The sequence below is a fragment of the Schizosaccharomyces octosporus genome (genome assembly GCF_000150505.1).
Source record: "Schizosaccharomyces octosporus yFS286 unplaced genomic scaffold supercont6.2, whole genome shotgun sequence".
Classification (NCBI taxonomy): Eukaryota; Fungi; Ascomycota; class Schizosaccharomycetes; order Schizosaccharomycetales; family Schizosaccharomycetaceae; genus Schizosaccharomyces; species Schizosaccharomyces octosporus.
In genome coordinates, this window is record NW_013185620.1 from 928,577 (window position 1) to 945,250 (window position 16,674).

General features: G+C 38.4%; 10 protein-coding genes across 10 annotated transcripts; 2 read left to right on the forward strand and 8 right to left on the reverse strand.

Moving 5' to 3' along the window:
* Window positions 1–329: 329 nt before the first annotated feature.
* SOCG_04814 (mannosyltransferase) lies at window positions 330–1,540 on the forward strand (the record flags this gene model as incomplete). Its single annotated transcript, XM_013163961.1, has 5 exons — window positions 330–484; window positions 562–719; window positions 763–988; window positions 1,038–1,330; window positions 1,395–1,540. 5 exons carry the CDS (start codon window positions 330–332, stop codon window positions 1,538–1,540), a joined length of 978 nt encoding a protein of 325 aa, XP_013019415.1.
* A 126-nt stretch (window positions 1,541–1,666) lies between these two features.
* On the reverse strand, window positions 1,667–2,098 carry SOCG_04815 (tRNA-splicing endonuclease subunit Sen15; the record flags this gene model as incomplete). Its single annotated transcript, XM_013163962.1, has 1 exon — window positions 1,667–2,098. One exon carries the CDS (start codon window positions 2,096–2,098, stop codon window positions 1,667–1,669), a length of 432 nt encoding a protein of 143 aa, XP_013019416.1.
* Window positions 2,099–2,666: 568 nt separating this feature from the next.
* Window positions 2,667–4,700, forward strand: SOCG_04816 (U3 snoRNP-associated protein Utp7). Its single transcript, XM_013163963.1, has 3 exons — window positions 2,667–3,030; window positions 3,077–3,274; window positions 3,327–4,700. The coding sequence occupies exons 1-3, from the start codon at window positions 2,950–2,952 to the stop codon at window positions 4,608–4,610; spliced, it is 1,563 nt and encodes a 520-aa protein (XP_013019417.1). The 5' UTR covers window positions 2,667–2,949; the 3' UTR covers window positions 4,611–4,700.
* A 39-nt stretch (window positions 4,701–4,739) lies between these two features.
* On the reverse strand, window positions 4,740–6,142 carry SOCG_04817 (alpha SNAP). Its single transcript, XM_013163964.1, has 4 exons — window positions 6,051–6,142; window positions 5,893–6,010; window positions 5,543–5,846; window positions 4,740–5,421 (listed from the first exon to the last, which is right to left on the reverse strand). Exons 1-4 carry the CDS (start codon window positions 6,081–6,083, stop codon window positions 5,007–5,009), a joined length of 870 nt encoding a protein of 289 aa, XP_013019418.1. The 5' UTR covers window positions 6,084–6,142; the 3' UTR covers window positions 4,740–5,006.
* Window positions 6,143–6,150: 8 nt separating this feature from the next.
* SOCG_04818 (beta-fructofuranosidase-like protein) lies at window positions 6,151–8,518 on the reverse strand. Its single transcript, XM_013163965.1, has one exon. The coding sequence runs from the start codon at window positions 8,171–8,173 to the stop codon at window positions 6,647–6,649; it is 1,527 nt and encodes a 508-aa protein (XP_013019419.1). The 5' UTR covers window positions 8,174–8,518; the 3' UTR covers window positions 6,151–6,646.
* SOCG_04819 (14-3-3 family protein Rad24) lies at window positions 8,472–9,982 on the reverse strand. Its single transcript, XM_013163966.1, has 2 exons — window positions 9,772–9,982; window positions 8,472–9,506 (listed from the first exon to the last, which is right to left on the reverse strand). Exons 1-2 carry the CDS (start codon window positions 9,839–9,841, stop codon window positions 8,761–8,763), a joined length of 816 nt encoding a protein of 271 aa, XP_013019420.1. The 5' UTR covers window positions 9,842–9,982; the 3' UTR covers window positions 8,472–8,760.
* SOCG_04820 (RecA family ATPase Dmc1) lies at window positions 9,916–11,706 on the reverse strand. Its single transcript, XM_013163967.1, has 2 exons — window positions 11,526–11,706; window positions 9,916–11,474 (listed from the first exon to the last, which is right to left on the reverse strand). The coding sequence occupies exons 1-2, from the start codon at window positions 11,605–11,607 to the stop codon at window positions 10,549–10,551; spliced, it is 1,008 nt and encodes a 335-aa protein (XP_013019421.1). The 5' UTR covers window positions 11,608–11,706; the 3' UTR covers window positions 9,916–10,548.
* A 323-nt stretch (window positions 11,707–12,029) lies between these two features.
* SOCG_04821 (phospholipase) lies at window positions 12,030–13,134 on the reverse strand. Its single transcript, XM_013163968.1, has 5 exons — window positions 12,963–13,134; window positions 12,798–12,882; window positions 12,703–12,750; window positions 12,490–12,635; window positions 12,030–12,432 (listed from the first exon to the last, which is right to left on the reverse strand). Exons 1-5 carry the CDS (start codon window positions 13,033–13,035, stop codon window positions 12,110–12,112), a joined length of 675 nt encoding a protein of 224 aa, XP_013019422.1. The 5' UTR covers window positions 13,036–13,134; the 3' UTR covers window positions 12,030–12,109.
* A 184-nt stretch (window positions 13,135–13,318) lies between these two features.
* Window positions 13,319–14,719, reverse strand: SOCG_04822 (uncharacterized protein). Its single transcript, XM_013163969.1, has one exon. It carries the CDS (start codon window positions 14,632–14,634, stop codon window positions 13,690–13,692), a length of 945 nt encoding a protein of 314 aa, XP_013019423.1. The 5' UTR covers window positions 14,635–14,719; the 3' UTR covers window positions 13,319–13,689.
* A 755-nt stretch (window positions 14,720–15,474) lies between these two features.
* On the reverse strand, window positions 15,475–15,985 carry SOCG_04823 (tubulin specific chaperone cofactor A; the record flags this gene model as incomplete). Its single annotated transcript, XM_013163970.1, has 3 exons — window positions 15,475–15,681; window positions 15,781–15,867; window positions 15,917–15,985. The coding sequence occupies 3 exons, from the start codon at window positions 15,983–15,985 to the stop codon at window positions 15,475–15,477; spliced, it is 363 nt and encodes a 120-aa protein (XP_013019424.1).
* Between the last annotated feature and the right edge of the window lie 689 nt (window positions 15,986–16,674).

The following is a 16,674-nucleotide window of genomic DNA, read 5'->3' on the forward strand; positions in this document are numbered from 1 at the left end:
CTTTGATATCCTTAAAATAGGGTAATATGGGCATAGGGATAAAGAGCATAACAGTAACACATTAAAGCATATATATGCTAGTAAAGAAACAAGTCAGTTTACTCCAAAGTTAGAGGAAAACAGAGTAAAAGAGGACTGTAAAGTTTGTGAATGATTTTGAATTTATGCTTTCCTAATTAATTTTTATTAATACTTTGCTGAGCTATTCCCTACTTTAGCTTTTCTATATTTCAAAGAGTAAATTTGGAATTCCTCACCCTCTCTGGTAAACAAGATTTCAAGACCGTTTTTGAGGAAGAACAGGAACCTCTACAGCAATTGCCTAGCTCATGAAATTGGTACTTGTTTGTTTACTCTTAAGTATTGCAATCCCGTTCGTCGTTCAGCGCTTCCGGTCTAACGAACTTCCTTTAAATAATGTTTTGAGTGTTAAGCGTCTACCCCAGAAAACATCGCTGAATGCTTCTTTACTATTATTTACAGAGTAAGGATATATACAAATTCTTCTTTGCTAGGAATATCTATACAATGACAGAGCAATTACTTATTAATGTATTTTAGAGATGGAGATTTGCTTGACGTTTTACAGACCATTCGATCTGTAGAAGATCGGTGGAATAAGCGCTTTCATTATCCCTGGACATTCTTTAGTTCAGAAAAATTATCCTCATATTTTATGGAAGCTACAAGTTCCGTAGCATCCGGAAATTGTGAATACGGTAAGCATTGTCAAGAGACACATGTAAAACTAACGGGTGACAGTACAGTGGGACTCTACCGAATACTTTGGGACAGGATTAAAAGATACCATGTATTATTTAGAGCGATCAGAAAAACTTTCAGGGGAGGGAGTCAAATACAGCAGATCGGGTTCCTTCCATAGATACCAAGAATGGATCTTGCATTCCCTACTATACCATCCACAGCTTCGATTTCAATACGTCTGGAGGCTTGAACCTGGCCTTCGCTTTACTTGCGAAGAAGAATTGTATGTGAGCTGCAGTAAGCAGGATCCACTCTTACTAACGCTGTTTTAGAGATTATTTTGAGGAAATGGCAAAACATAATGCAACTGTAGGATTTACCAATCATGTATGTGAAACGAGGCACTCTGGAATTCTCGAACTCGAACAATCCTTAAATAAATATGAGCAGGAAGGGATGCCGGAGCGACCTCGCACAGCATGGGAGTATTCCACAGAGGATACGTATTGTAAATTTTTGCCTTATGATGAAATAATTTCTTTAAAAGAACTTAGAGGCAATTCTTCCCTTGTTCAACTCACACAACACTTACTCAACGAAGGGGGTATCTATTATCATCGATGGAGTATGTATCATCACTTTAGCATGTTGATCAAATTTTCACTTTTCTAATTACTAACATGCATTAGCTGAATCAGATATACTCTCTGCAGTGTTGCAAGTATACAATACCCCAGTTCTTCCTTTAGACACAGCAGGATACATTTTTCGACCGGATATAAATCACTGTCCCGATATGGAGAGCGGAAGATGTGCTTGTTATTTAGAAGATTGACTTCAAGGAAAAAAACAAGATGGTGATTCGATTCTATACCTTTTACCTTAGGTGAACACTTATGTCGAGGAACCATGCAATCTATGTAACCCTACCGATTCCCAAAAACTCTAAAATAGACCTTCATTAATTTTCATCATTTTGACGCGGCTTCATCAGTCCGTCTGTTACTTTGTAGTATACCACTGTAGAATCCGAACAAACGATTCCCAGATATATGTAAGATTCTTTACCCGACAGGCCACGTTCGTCCTGTGCGAGCAAAAGATTTTGGGTTTTCATCGAATCAAATATTGCACTAAGCATTTTTATGGAAACATGTTCGTGCAGAAAAACTGGGAAAACGTATTGCAGCTTTTTTTGTAACAAGCCTGTTTTCGGGACTCCAGAGAGCAATGGCCGTTCCTCCTCTGAATACATGTGAACTATGTGAATTTTCAGCTCGTCCCATTGCTGTCCCAGTCGCAAATCAGTTTCGACGGCTTTCAAGGCCCCAAAAAATGGATGGTTGTCCAGTCTTTGCAAATTTTCAATTGGCTTAAATGTTTCTTTGTTCATTTTCTTTCCTTCTTTTTTAATGAGTCCAATGATCGTTAAAATCCGCTAGCTCTTCGTATGATTTACCTTTTTGCCGCTATTCAGAAAAAATTCAACTTCAACCAAATGGCTCAGAAACGGGCAAAGCAACAAAAAAAGCCCAAATCTTCTTCACAAGGAATCAAAAAGCGTCCTAAAGCAAAAAAGGATTCCGCTAAAAGTACCAAAAACCAGCAAAATTTGCTGTTACAAAATCTTGATGACTATACGACGACGCAGTCTGTTTTGAGAATTGCCCACAATTCCAATTCCAACGTTGATCAAGTTTCCAATTCAATTGAAATCTTATCTATGAATAAAAAACAATAATGCATTTAAAAAGGTCTCTTCATTCACTTGAAGTACGAGCGTCTTTTTGGTAATGGGGTTATTTGAGTTATAATATGTGTTAGTATGCCTACAGGATTCTCTTTCTAAAAATAATAAAATTTTCTTTATATACATAATTCTTTTCCTTTACTCTTCTACAAATTTGATAGTTTCGTTTTAACCATGTATCGTCAACAGCTAGTATGATTTTTACTCGTAGCCTACTTCTTTCTTCTACCCAATCCACTCCAGGACAAAAACAATCTGAGTATAGGCATATTCAAGATTACAAGGCTATTAATTGATTTCTTTCGTTCTTGCATAGTCATCTTTAGCCATTCATTTTATTGAGAAACCAAGTTTTTGTCACTGGACGTGTCTTAAAATTTTGTAGCCATTGAACATCAGAAAAGGTTTTGCAGGGCGACTTGGAAATCCTTAGGTATACGATTTTATAAGGTCAACGATTTAGGGCATCTATTTTTGCTTACGCGCCGTGCAAAATGTCTGCTCAAAAGCTAAATTTGGACGAGGTCAAGGCGAAGACAGACAAGTACTCTCGTGGTCGAAAACTCAATCCTAAGGTAAAGAAAAATGAGACAATACGGAGGTATGCTAACTATGTATTAGAAAATTAAGGATAAAAAGCTTCGAAGCAATATACAAAAAATTGAGGAAAGAATTGAGAATGTAGAGACAGATTTGTCGAAAACAGAGTTATTGCGCGTTGATGAACCAGGATACTTAGAAGCTGAGGGATTAGAGAAAACTTACAAATTTAGCCAAAACCAGATTTCTCCAAATGTTGCTCTTGAAACTGCTACAAAGGTAAGAAGAGAATTGGATATGAGATTCTTTACTTGTACTAACCTTCTTTTAGTCTTTTTCCCTAGGTTTGGATAAATTCGGCAGTTACAATTTTGACTACACAAGAGATGGACGAATGGTGCTTCTAGGAGGTCGAAAGGGTCATGTTGCTGCTTTCGACTGGAGAAACGGTAAATTATTAACTGAATTACACTTACAGGAAACAATTCGTGACGTGAAGTGGTTTCACAACCACCAGTATTTTGCTGTTGCACAAAAAAAATATGTTTATGTTTATGATAATTTGGGTACAGAAATTCACTGCTTAAAGAGACACATAGATGTGAATGCTCTAGATTTCCTACCTTATCATCTTCTTTTAACTAGTATCGGCAATGCTGGTTATTTGAAATATCAAGATGTCTCAACTGGTCAATTAGTTGCCGAACACCGTACTGGTATGGGAGCTTGCCACGTCCTTCGTCAAAATCCTTACAATGCTGTTGAACATGTTGGCCATGCTAATGGACAAGTTACGCTTTGGGCTCCATCATCTACTACTCCCCTTGTTAAAATGTTGACCCATCGCGGACCTGTGCGCGATGTGGCCATCGATCGGGAAGGCAAGTATATGGTGACTGCCGGTGCTGATAGTTTGATGAAAGTTTGGGATCTTCGAAATTACAAGGAAGTTCATTCATATTATACTCCTACGCCCGCTCAACGCTTGACTTTGAGTGACACCGGTTTACTAACAGTCGGTTGGGGTCCTCATGCTACGGTATGGAAAGATGCTTTACGTACAAAGCAGAGCTCTCCGTACATGAATCATTTGATACCTTCTTCATCTGTTGTTGATCTTCATTATTGCCCTTATGAGGATATATTGGGTATTGGCCACGATAAGGGATTTGAGAGTATAATCATTCCTGGATCCGGTGAGCCAAACTATGATTCTTACGAAAATGATCCTTTCGCCTCTAAGAAACAAAGACAAGAAACTGAAGTTCGTCAACTTCTTGAAAAGCTGCGTCCTGAGATGATTTCCCTACGCCCTGAATTTATTGGTAATGTGGATAGGGCTGCTCCTTCACTTCGGAAGCAAGAGGCTGAAGAAGAGAAGCCTCCGGAGCAAAAATGGCTTCCCAAAAACAAGGCTCGAGGTAAGAACTCGGCTTTGCGTCGCTATGTGCGTAAGCATGCTCGGAATGTTGTGGATCAGCGCCGCCTTAATGTCGAAAAATCACTTGAAGTTGAAAAGAAAATGCGTGAAAAGCGTGTTCGTCAAGAGAAGGGATTGCCCGAAGAAAGGGAAAAATGGGGGTATGCACTATCACGGTTTATTGGGAAAAAATAAAAACTTGTATAATAATTTTTGGATAATGTTTCATCAGCGGTGTGAGGGGTTCAAATATACAATATAAAGATTTATTTACAGAAAAAAAAATGGAATGTAGTCTGCATGTAAAAACAGCTTCATTTTGTATTAAATATACATAATATAATCCAGTTTTTCGAATGCCAGTAGGATTCGAAACATAGGCAAAGATTGCCCTTAATAGTAAACTCCTTGAATGTGTAAACAGCAATCAAAGCGAGTCAATAAACGGATTGTTCGTACGACGCTTATTGATTTATATAGCTAAGCATGTAAAGAAAAGGCATTCCAAAAGTAAGAGAACATGAACAAGCGTGTAGTTAAGAATACAGCTTTTTTATCGAGTTCGATATTAATTAGCGGTAAATGCGTTATTTAAGTCAAGTCATCCTCAGCCTCTTGGATATTGTTTTTAATTAGCAACAAAATATTAGTCTTCCAGGCATCTAATTTGGATAATTGGTCATAAGTAAATACCTGACTGGCAAACATATCAGCATCAGACGACTCTATGGAAGTTTGCAAATCAACGAGTAATTGATGTTCACGGGTAGTAGCAAAGGAAGGATCTATTTGATTGAATTTTTCCAGAGCACTACGAGTAGCAATCTCATCGCCTTGGGCCATATAACAGAAACCAGCCTTCAACAAATAATCTTTAACGCTCCATTTCAGAAGACTGTTTTGAACACTAGCACGAGCTACATCTTCAAATTTTTGAATTGCAATAGGATATTCACCAGCTTGACCTGCAAGGTCGGCGACCTTCAAGTACGCCTTATTAGCAAGACTGCAAATGTTAGTATGAATAATTCTTCCAAAAGTGTCGCGATTAAATCGCAAAAGACAAATCTTCCGAACAAAGTTCTAAAGACATGGTCCTTTGTTTAACAAATCGTTAAATTACATACGCTTCAGCTTGATCGCTCATGTACCACTCACCCGCATCTTCGTAAGATGCAAGAGCAGCCTTGGGATTCTGTAATTCTTGTTCAAACAGAGTACCCAAGTCCATTTTATAATTGGCAGCACGTCGGAAATTACCACGTCTGGTGAACAAATCCACCGCAATCTGCAAAGTACGAGCAGCCTCCATTGGTTTTTCACGACGGTACGACTTGTAGGCCTCAACATAAGTATTAGCAGCATCATCCTTCTCATCGGTCTTCAACTGCATTTCGGCAGCTTTTTCGAAAGCGAATCCAGCGGCACTTCCTGTATATTCGCATTAGAATTTCTCAACGTAATTTTTATTCCTTACCCTGCTTTTGAAGTCTATAACCATTTGCAGCATCCAAAAAGAGTTCAGATGCTTCTTCATATTTGTTTCCACCACCGAAAAGGGCGAAGCCACTACTACCATTAGCCTTTTTGGCAGCCTATATGTTAATATTCTATACTTTAGCTCATCATATTTACTTTTTGCATCAACTGGTCAGGATCAGCTATCATTGTAATAATTGGTTGTAGCTACGTTTAATATGCAGTGTATGCTTTACGGCATTCTGAAGCTACTATAGAAAACTTCAACCATATATAAGTTTAGAAATAGACTATTTAAATAAACCTAAAAGTATTCAAAAAATCTTGTTTACAGATTCAACCTTTCTGATCTCAAATTCAATCCAGCGGGCTCGATCATAATTAATAGAGACGCTAATTTCTGATAAAGAAGGCATAAAGATTAGCCTTCAATTATTAATCTTTGAAACATAAGGATCATTTGGTTTGGTCAAAATTGGCTGACTCGAGTCTACTGAAATTATTCCATCTATAAGACTAGGATTACCAAAAAGGGTGGTCGCTATAAATACATGTTAAATTAAAGAAATATCCCTACTTGACGGTCAAGTACTTAGAATCATAATCGCAGCATAGTCAAAGAGTATACCCCCCAAAGAAAGAAAGGATCAATGTACAAGATCCATTTGCAATAATATTTTTAATCTATAACAAACCATAACAAAAAGAAAACAGGAAAGTTTTGTCCAAAAAATGCCATGTCTTAAGCCCATTTACTTAGGAATTTTTGTGAATAAAGGCAAAACGTTAGCCTTGACCATCTTGGCGGCCTGAGGAAGCTCTAGATAATAATACTTCAGAGGAGATCCTTCCACCTCTTCTGAAAAGCGGTAGGTATTCGTGAAGACTTTTCCTCCGTGATTTCCATAAACCTCTACAATAGAATGGTCCATAAGGATTCCCAAATCCACCATAAGCTTGTCATCAATAACAATAGGGGGTAAATTGGATACAGAACGCTCGGAATACATAGGATCTTTCCAACTCGTTTCGCAAGATCCGCGGTCGATATACACAGCACCATCGCTAAAACGATAACCAAGCTCAACGTACTGTTTGCTGTTGAGGACATCAGAAGTCGCTGACCAACGCAAACGCAAAAATTCAAGTTTTTCGGATTCAGCTGCAGAGAGAGGTATGGTAGCACAAAGATAAAATCTACTACCACACATAAATGTTGGGGGAAACTCTGCTACGTTTTGCAACTCTAAAGGATAAGGCTCCGACAGAGGATGCTTCAAAGCTTCTGTATTACAAGGGCGCTGGACTAAAACAAGCTCCTGTGCTTCAGGATTCAGAGGCATAGAACGTAGAGATAGTTCGCGTGGGCAAGTCAACATACCCCGGTATTTTTCCGCAGGGACTTTATTTGCATAGCTCCAGTTACTAGCCCAACCCATTGAAATCACTTGGTTATTGAGGACATTAGAAAATGTCTGACTGGCGTAGAAGTCATTACCATGATCGAAAATACGAGCAGTTTTATCGATAGGAGTAAAGGTGATACCATCAAATTCACCAATAAAGTACTGAGTAATGCTTCCACCGTTGATGGGGGATCCGGGATTAACGGACACAACCAAAACCCAACGATGATCCTCTGTATTTTCGATTGGTAGACGGAAAAGATCTGGGCATTCGTATTGAGATCCTAAAATGCCAGCGGGACCAAACTCAGAAACCTTCTCCCAATTTTTCAAATTCGAAGAGCGGAAAATAGCTATGCGGAACTTTTGAGCGAGTGCAACAACCATCACCCAATGCTTTGTGTCTTCATGCCAAAAGACTTTAGGGTCACGAAATTGCGACTCGTTTAAATCAATAATGGGATTGTTTTCATACTTTATAAATGTGATGCCTCCATCTTGACTATAGGCGATATTTTGGGTTTCGCGGTCATCATAATGAGTCGTGTAAATGAGAACGATACGACCATCGGTGTTGGTGGGAATTCTTCCATGCGAATCTTTAAAGAATCCAGAAGTGTTGTCTTTATCGATAACAGCACTCCCGCTAAACATAAGACCACCATCTTCATTGGGGTACAGAGCTACTGGAAGATGGTTCCAATTATACAAGTTCCTGCTAATAGCATGACCCCAATGTTGATTTCCTGCTTCCATCCCGGTTGGATTCCACTGGTAGAATAAGTGCCATAAACCATTTGATTGCACAAGGCCATTGGGATCGTTCATAAATCCCTCTTGTGGCGTAAAATGAAGACAAGGACGAGTTGACATGTTTTTCTTTTCAATCTTTAGTCGATTTTCTCAAAAATACCCTCTCTTTGTGTCAATTTCGAAGATTCGGTACTCTTCAAGATATTGCTCGTGCGTCTGGAATAAGTAAAAACTTTGCCAGACGGATGGAAACTGCAAGTCTTAAAACACTGCTAATACTCACTTTACTTTCTATAATTACTTTGGAATTTTACTAGTAACATATATACATATATATATATACATATATATATCTCCAGATGTAAATTGAGAGCTTTTCCCTTAAATTTTTATAAATAAACATTAGCTTATTACTTTACCCTTATTTGAATAATTCTATCGCTGGCGTCGGTCGTTGGTTTCAACAATTTCCACACTTTCAAGACAGCAGCTACCTATGTGAATTGGATTGGGCTATACATAAAAAAAAAAAAAAAAAAAGAGTAAGTAAAAAGATTAGGTAAAAATGTACGTAAATAAGAAAAGCTATCAAATCGGGCGATACACAAAATCTAATGTAAATATAAAAATAGCTTCATCAAGTCAACCTTTTTTCAAGCATAGTTCATACTAATGAAAGTATGGCATCAATCATAAGTAACAGCTATTTATGCGTCAGCCTTGGGTTCAGACTCTTCCTCAGCAGGAACGTTGGAAGAAGCGGGGGTTTCTTGAGCACTTTCGGCATTGCCAGCAGCAGCTGCATTGTATTCGGCATCAGAAGTCCATAATGTGAGGTTGTCACGCAACAATTGCATGATCAAAGTAGAATCCTTATAGGATTCTTCGGAAAGGCTATCCAATTCAGAGATAGCTTCATCGAAAGCTTGCTTAGCCAAGTAGCAAGCACGGTCGGGAGAGTTTAAGATTTCGTAGTAGAAAACTGAGAAGTTAAGAGCAAGACCTAAACGGATGGGGTGGGTAGGAGCGAGTTCAGCTTGAGCAGACTCGGAAGCAGCCTTGTAGCCTTCAAGAGACTGGTCAGCAGAGTGCTTGCGCTTGTCACCAACGGCGAACTCGGCAAGGTAACGGTAGTAGTCACCCTTCATTTTGTAGTAGAAAACCTTGGACTCAGCAGAAGCAGCATTAGGAATGAGATGCTTCTCGAGAACAGTCAAGATGTCTTGGCAGATGGTGTCAAGCTCTTGCTCAATCTTGTGACGGTATTCCTTGATCAATTCAACTTGGGCAGTGTTACCCTTGCTCTCTTCCTTTTGTTCAATGGAAGAGACAATACGCCAAGACGCCCGGCGAGCACCAATAACGTTCTTATAAGCGACAGAAAGTAAGTTGCGTTCTTCAACAGTTAATTCTTGGTCAGTGGAGGCAACGCTTTTCATGTTTTCGACCATGCCTTGACTTGGTTAGTTCAACAATTCATAAAACAGAAAAAACCCAAATTTATCGGTTCAGCTAGCACATGACTCTTAATTTTGCTTATATGTCATAACCCAATTTTCCATAAAAATGAATGCCCTGTCGACACTCGCTTTCACCTCCCTTGTTATAGCATACGGGCTACTTTGCTACCATCTTCGTTTTTCCAATAGCCAAGTACGGTATAAAACTTGTATACGCCATAAATTAAAAGCTTCATGTGCTAGTACAGCAATACATACCTTCATAGCGCTCAGCTTGCTCAGCAAGCTTGGCTAAGTAAACAGCATCTTCACGAGAAGTAGTAGACATCTTTACTAACTAATGAAAATGTATGCTTAGTTGTGGTTGGCACTGGAAAGGTTTCGGAGTGCTGTGTGGGTTGAATAGGGGACTGCTTCATCAGCAAATTTTCGTAACGCTACGCAGTGCATAATACGCCTTTTCTTAAAGATACAACAACGGATTTTCCATAACATTTGGTAACAAAGAACGTTATCGAACACTTCGGGCTCCTGTAACTAGTCTGTCTGATGTATTCTCGTTCCAGAGTAATCCATTACCGGGCCTGGTCCCACATAACGCACAATAGTCATATGGTTAAACAAAGATAAAGTAACGTAAATAAAGGTAAGAAAAAATCGCGATAAAATAGAAAATAGATGGTGACGCCGATGAGTTGCCGTGAATTTCAAACAGAATAAATAACTTGGAGCTAAATTGGCCAAGATGGCTTCTTTTTTTTTTTGATAAATTAAATTCATTGTATGGTATCACATCTCATCTCGAATCCGGTAATGCAGTCTGCGAATAGCTAGGATGAATTTAAATGTCAAAGAAATGTAGTATGATTTGCACCGGGCATTTCTGCTAATATTGTTCTCGATCGAGAGCCATATAGATTGCTTAAAGAGGCTGACGAACCTGGTACCGTCGTTAATTATTAAAGTTGAACCTGTTTTTTCTCCTTCCCAGGTGTTTTTTATTTTTTGTAGATAAAAAATTTGGATTTTGCCAAATTAAGACACGTCTGCAATTCCTCCGGGAGTGATAATGTAACTACACTCAGCTTCAGGCATATCGGGGGAATCATTAAGTTTTGCAACACGCTCTTCTCCCCGTCCTTTTCTTAAAAGTAAGCGTGTAGCGCTGGCATGTGCCATGACATGGCCACCGACCGGTTTGCGATCGTTGGAAGCGAACATGAGAGCAGCACCAGGATCTGCTTGCACTTGATTCGTAACAAAAACGGCTACATTAAATTCCTCCGAAATGTGATTTAGCCGGGCCAACATGATATTGAGTTTTTGTTGTCGCTCTGACAGTTCACCTCTTCCAGAGTAATCTACTCGGAAAAGTGCCATAATAGAATCAACAATGAGAAGTCGATATTGACCATCTTCGGCGAAGATAGTTGCCAGTTTTGTGATATAGTCCATTTGCTGTTCAGAATTGTAAGCGCGACTAACAATGATGTTTTCCATTGTTTGATCAGGATCCAAACCATAGCGTTCAGCGATTGCTTTAATACGATCAGGACGGAATGTTCCCTCGGTGTCAATAAAAGCTACTTTCCCTTCTGCGCCGCCCATATCCCTAGGAAGTTGTGCGGCTACGCAGAGAGTATGAGACATTTGCGTTTTACCACATCTGAATTCGCCAAACACTTCTGTAATACTCATGGATTGAATTCCACCTCCCAAAATCCCGTTCAATGCTTCCGAGCCAGTGGAAATGCTCCATACTCGCTTACGGTTTTGGCTAATTTCCATTGCCGTAGCGAAATTCACCGGACACATCTTTGAAGCTGCTTCTTTGAGTTTATCTACTTTTGCTTCACTGAATCCCTTAATTTTTAGCAAGAATCTCTTGGTAGACATATGGACCCCCTGAACAGTACAGATTCCGGATTGTTTAAGACGAACAATATCAGTCATTCCGATGCCTTGAGAAATAATTGTTAGTATATTTAGTAATCTTTCCCATGGAAACATACCATGAGAAGTCAATTCTTCAATATCGCTGAAGGCCATCTGGTCTTCGCCAGTTGTGTCGACAATGTCTGTGATAGCACTCATTATGTTTTTATATAGGATCTATAAAGGTTATTCTATTGAATATACTAGAGATCTGGTTAAAGGATGCCTTAGAGAATAATATTCGCGTTTGGAGTTTTGTGAGAAGCGTGAATTCAGGACGCGCTCTTTATAACAAATATCTAAATCGGAATTGTAGGATATGGGCCATTTTAATACACATAATGAATTAGTAAATGAAAAAATAGTATATTTATGTATTTAATATACTATATATGCGCACTACATGCGCGCGTATACGCCAAACTTTTGTTTCCACTATTAAGACGCGTCGCGTAAACAAACTTTCTATGGTCAAATAAAGCGGCTTTACATGCTGAACGGGATAAAAAAAATAAGCTACATGTATAAATATTTCTCTCGCATTCATTCTCTGTTTATACTGCGAATATACTTAGGTTAAATCGCTTTTACTGAGTGTGTACTTGAACGGAATAAAAATGGAAAATCTAGATATTACAACAAGGTCTATGTAAGCAGAGAACTAAGCAGTTCCAATGGTAGAAACAGCAAATTTATACATGTCAAGGAACGACTCTGGGGTAGGGGAATGCATATCTCCGTCGTAAAGTTTGTCCATACACTTCAAGAGTAGCTTTTGCTTCATATATTCGGCGGAAGCACTAGCAAGAGCACGAGGAATGATGGGATCATTATTCATATAGGCAAGAAAGATAGGAATGCTTCTAGCAAAACTGGAAAGGGACTCTGGAAATTTGTGTTCAAGTGGAAGGAAACCAGAATGTCCCATGATACCAGCCAAGCGTTTAGGATATGTTAATCCTGCAAAGAGCGAAGCCATACAACCTTTTTACAGGTTAGTTATCAAATAAATGAGAAGCTAGAAATGACGATATGTCTTACCTTGAGAGAAACCACCGATCAATATTTTGTCGCTGGAAATACCTGCAGCTATTTCAGCGTCTATCAAATGGTGAATAATATTGACGCAATTAAGGATTCCTTCCTCATCTTGCTTGTTCAAATTATTAAAAGAATATATGTCAAACCTAATTGTGGATATGAATTAGTACTTGTTGTCATCCTCTGCAAGAAGTTTTGTAAAAAAAAACATACCAAGAAGGCATCTTAAAGTTATTGTTCGCGGTAACAGGAGCGATTGGTCTGAGAAGTTGCTGTTAATAAACATGGAGACTATTCACTGTACGTACGCGTTAGGGAATATCCATTTTACATGACCCATAGATTTGAATTGCTCTGCCATAAATGACCATCCATGACCCGAATCGCCAAGGCCTAAAGTGTTAGAGAGTTTTCGTCTTTCAAACGCCAGGACACACTAAAGGTACTGTGTTGTTACTATTGCCCAAACATACCGTGAAGAAAAATGACGGTCGCCTTATGTGTCAAAGTAGGATTTATGATGGCTGAAGTTATTTTGGAAGCCATAGTATTTTTGAATGGTGTATGTACTACAAAAATTTGTCTTTAAGAAAAAGCTGCTCGTACTTGGTAAATTACCGTTCCTGTAAATGTTTTTTCTTAAAAGTGTGATTAAGCTTAACAATTTTAGCGAGCGATAGTGACGAAATCTTGGTATGGCTATTAAAGTCAAAGAGAAGTCTGAAAATTACTGTTACAAAAGTTAACAATGGGGAGCTTGGAACTCTTACTTTTTGTGATGGGATGCATATGAAAATACCAACCAGAATCTATATTCATATACACCTAACTGAAATGAACAAGACATGTAATCAATTATCTAGGTAAGGTCATTAAACGTATAGACATGGAGTGTTGAGAGTCACAGAGGTTGTGTAGAATTATAAGGAGTATTATTAATAAGGGTTCCATGAAGCCCATAATAACAAGGAAATTGAATAGGATAAAATAAAATAAAGAAAAAAAGAGAAGCTTGGGTATCCCGCCCAATAACAAGAAACACATGAACCGTAAAGAGTAGTAACAAAAGGCCAAAGAAGAGCATCATCCAAAGCTAAACAACGATAAAGAATATGTACTGAACCAAAAAAAATAAAGAATAGAGAAAGAAGAAAGAAGAAAGGAAATAGAATATCACAAAGGAAACGCAGGCGACTCAAATTAACGAGCGGACTTTCGTAAGCGTTTACTATGCTGTACGAGATCATCAACGACTGTTTCATAAAGCAATTTATCATTGAACGAAGAGTCGCGTTTATCAGTCCAGTACTGTGCTAAAGCAGTGGCTTCGGAAACATATTGCTTCAACATATTTATGTGCTTGACTAGGGCATCGGAAGATCGAGATGCAAGTATTTCGTGAGTAGTACAACATAACCGGCGTGCAACTGTATAATTGAACGAAGGTTCATTTTCTAGTTGTGTAGAAGAAGTCGAGATTTTAAGAATATTTTTAAAAGAAGCGGAAGAGGAAGACGGGTTCGATTGTGATGGTAACAGCTCATCCAAATCAACAGGTAACCCCATAGAGACTAAAAAGATATGCCGAATGCTAGAGCGTAGCCAGTCGGGGCGTTGAAGAACGGGCATTTCAATGAGTTTGTCCCATAAGGATAGAATTCTTTCAAGATCAAGAGGAGATTCGGGAAGATGTTCTGGATCTTTTGGAGGACCAAATACAGCGTGTAGAGAAGCTTCAAAGTTCTCAAGCCAATGTTCTCCCTCAAAAGTCGTGACAGGTGTCTCCATCTCTACTTCGCCGAACTCGCCGAAATCATCAAAATCATTGCTTTCATCTAATTCATGCTCTTCTTCTTCATTATTTTTCTCTTCTACTAGATGATCATCATGGTCTATTTCTTCTTCCATTGCCTTTGACTCATCCATTCCAAAAGATTGCAGCTCATCTACAGGAGAAGCAATGCTTGCGGTATTGGTCTCTTGTAAGGAATCACTGCTTTTTGTTTCCTTGAGTTTCGTATGGTTTGTATTTTCAGCATTTATGCTAGTGGAGGACGGTTCAAAGTCGGATTCCTCATCTTTGATAGGATCTTGGCTGTTTCCTTCGTCCAAAGACCGTCGAACAGACGAAGTATCGAGATCCATAAGAATACAGATACAAAGACCTACTTGACGATTCTGTATGTAGAGTACGCGTGCTAGTTTACCAAATACGGAAATGGAAGGAAACAATGCTAGCTATTTTCAGTTCTGTCTTAAAATACGGTGAACTTTTATAAACAGTCTTAAATCATATCACTATTTTTTTAAATTTTGTAAACAAAAGAAATGTGTTTATATAAACAAACAGAAACGACATGTGATGGGACTAGTGGATATTCTTTGATTTTTTTCATTTCATTTTTTTGAAACTAAAAAGTTAAGGAAATTTTTTTTTTGGACATGTACCTGACGTTGAAGGTTTGGGCAATGCAAATAGAAATCAAAGCTATCGTTATGTGTTTGTAGTATGCATCAATAAAGAAAAAACAATATAACAAATCCAATGAATCAGGTATTTCATCCAAGGCACGTTGCTGTGTGGACGTAGAAACTAAAACTAAAATCCGTATATACATATATAGAGGATCATGGTATAATGTGAAATGGACAAGATTTTTATCGACTTGTCAGAATTGCTGATATTATAAACTATGCTATGCTGCTATACATAAAAAATAGACTATTTCATTTCTATTTGCTAAACTCGTTCATCAATAGAAAACGAACAATTTGCTTTCATTAAGCTCAGTTGAAATTCACAGATTCTATGGGATTGGGATCATAAAAGAAGGAAATCAGTTTTGAAGCCCTTAGGGAATTGGTATACTACAAAAAAGAGAGAGAGAGAGAGAGAGAGAGAGAGAGAGAGAGAGAGAGAGAGAGTAAAAAAGCCTAAACAACAAAGGAGTATGTGTGAAATCATAGAAATCCGAAAAAGATTGTTTAAGCATGACCATTTTTAGGGGCATTGCTGGATTGCTCCTTTTGTAAAATTTCCTTGGCGGATTCAAGAACGGGTTTAGCAGATTCCAATTCAGGTAAGCCTTCATAAACTGGGTTATCTACGATAGATTGAAGGTCATCCGAAGCCTGTTGCAAGCGACGTAGAGCATCTGGAAGAGCACGAAGATGTTGTTTCAAAACAAATTTCTACGCCAAAGTTAGCTTATGACTACTTTCGGCGACAGGATGAATCCAACATAGTGTGGGATACAAGGTGGACGAATATCCTGTTCAATCATCACATACCTGGTGCTCAATTTCATGTTCATCTTCTTGATTGTCGATACGAGCTTGCACGCGCTCCTTGGCATCTTGAATATCGATGTGTGCAACCTGGAAAATCTGGTCAGCAAAATGGGTTTGTTATTTTGTCAAGGCATACCTCGACATCCTTCAAAATGCGTTTTACAACATTCGTTTTTATGTTGACAGTTCTGCTTGGGTTGGACATGTTGATTTCCGGTTTGAGTCTAAAAAATAAGATTCTGGGAAAAGGATCGAAAACAAGGAACTCATAAAGAAGTAACAGGATACCTAGTTTCTGCTAGGTAAGCAAGAAAGAAAGTCTATAAAGAGGAACAGAGCATAAATTACAACTGTATGTTGCAATAGAGTGTTCCTTAAAAACAAAACCCCCAAGGGAAAATAGAAAACAACGCTCTGCGTTTGATGCTTTTCATTTATTGGATCCTACGATTGATTTCCCTCGAAATTCAATGAACAAAGTCCATTCTCAATTCAACTTGCGAGAGAAATCAAAGATCCAATAAATAAAAAGTAAATAAACAAAAACAGATGCGCCACCCAACGAATGCTTTTCCTCAACACTTGTTTGTTGGATAAATCAACAAATCAACTTTCTATTTACTAAGGTGCCAGAGGGAACTTCACTATATAGATCTTTCAGTTCTAATGAAAAGGATTTCTGTATCGCCGGCTTTAAAGCGACCCAAGCTACCGTTCGCTCCTATACATTTGGTGCACTAGAAACAAGCAAAGTAAAGAAGAAAAGCATAGAAAACCATCCGAAACCAGTTGACTACCTTGAAACAAAACTTGCTCCTTACAAAATGATATCACTGACAACTACCAGCAAGAACGCTTGCTTGATCTGATAAGATGGACTTGACTTGCCTCAAA

Bases quoted from the DNA above. Each gene is read 5' to 3' on its own strand.
- SOCG_04816 (XM_013163963.1), top strand. From the start codon at position 2,950: ATGTCTGCTCAAAAGCTAAATTTGGACGAGGTCAAGGCGAAGACAGAC. The intron at 3,031-3,076 runs GTAAAGAAAAAT...ACTATGTATTAG, and splicing joins GTCGAAAACTCAATCCTAAG to AAAATTAAGGATAAAAAGCT. The intron at 3,275-3,326 runs GTAAGAAGAGAA...ACCTTCTTTTAG, and splicing joins CTCTTGAAACTGCTACAAAG to TCTTTTTCCCTAGGTTTGGA.
- SOCG_04817 (XM_013163964.1), bottom strand. From the start codon at position 6,083: ATGATAGCTGATCCTGACCAGTTGATGCAAAAA. The intron at 5,847-5,892 runs GTAAGGAATAAA...GCGAATATACAG, and splicing joins TTATAGACTTCAAAAGCAGG to GAAGTGCCGCTGGATTCGCT. The intron at 5,422-5,542 runs GTATGTAATTTA...TAACATTTGCAG, and splicing joins ATGAGCGATCAAGCTGAAGC to TCTTGCTAATAAGGCGTACT.
- SOCG_04818 (XM_013163965.1), bottom strand. From the start codon at position 8,173: ATGTCAACTCGTCCTTGTCTTCATTTTACGCCACAAGAGGGATTTATG.
- SOCG_04819 (XM_013163966.1), bottom strand. From the start codon at position 9,841: ATGTCTACTACTTCTCGTGAAGATGCTGTTTACTTAGCCAAGCTTGCT. The intron at 9,507-9,771 runs GTATGTATTGCT...AACCAAGTCAAG, and splicing joins GCAAGCTGAGCGCTATGAAG to GCATGGTCGAAAACATGAAA.
- SOCG_04820 (XM_013163967.1), bottom strand. From the start codon at position 11,607: ATGAGTGCTATCACAGACATTGTCGACACAACTGGCGAAGACCAGATG. The intron at 11,475-11,525 runs GTATGTTTCCAT...TTATTTCTCAAG, and splicing joins TGAAGAATTGACTTCTCATG to GCATCGGAATGACTGATATT.
- SOCG_04821 (XM_013163968.1), bottom strand. From the start codon at position 13,035: ATGGCTTCCAAAATAACTTCAGCCATCATAAATCCTACTTTGACACAT. The intron at 12,751-12,797 runs GTACGTACAGTG...GCAACTTCTCAG, and splicing joins AAATGGATATTCCCTAACGC to ACCAATCGCTCCTGTTACCG. The intron at 12,433-12,489 runs GTAAGACATATC...ACCTGTAAAAAG, and splicing joins GATCGGTGGTTTCTCTCAAG to GTTGTATGGCTTCGCTCTTT.
- SOCG_04822 (XM_013163969.1), bottom strand. From the start codon at position 14,634: ATGGATCTCGATACTTCGTCTGTTCGACGGTCTTTGGACGAAGGAAAC.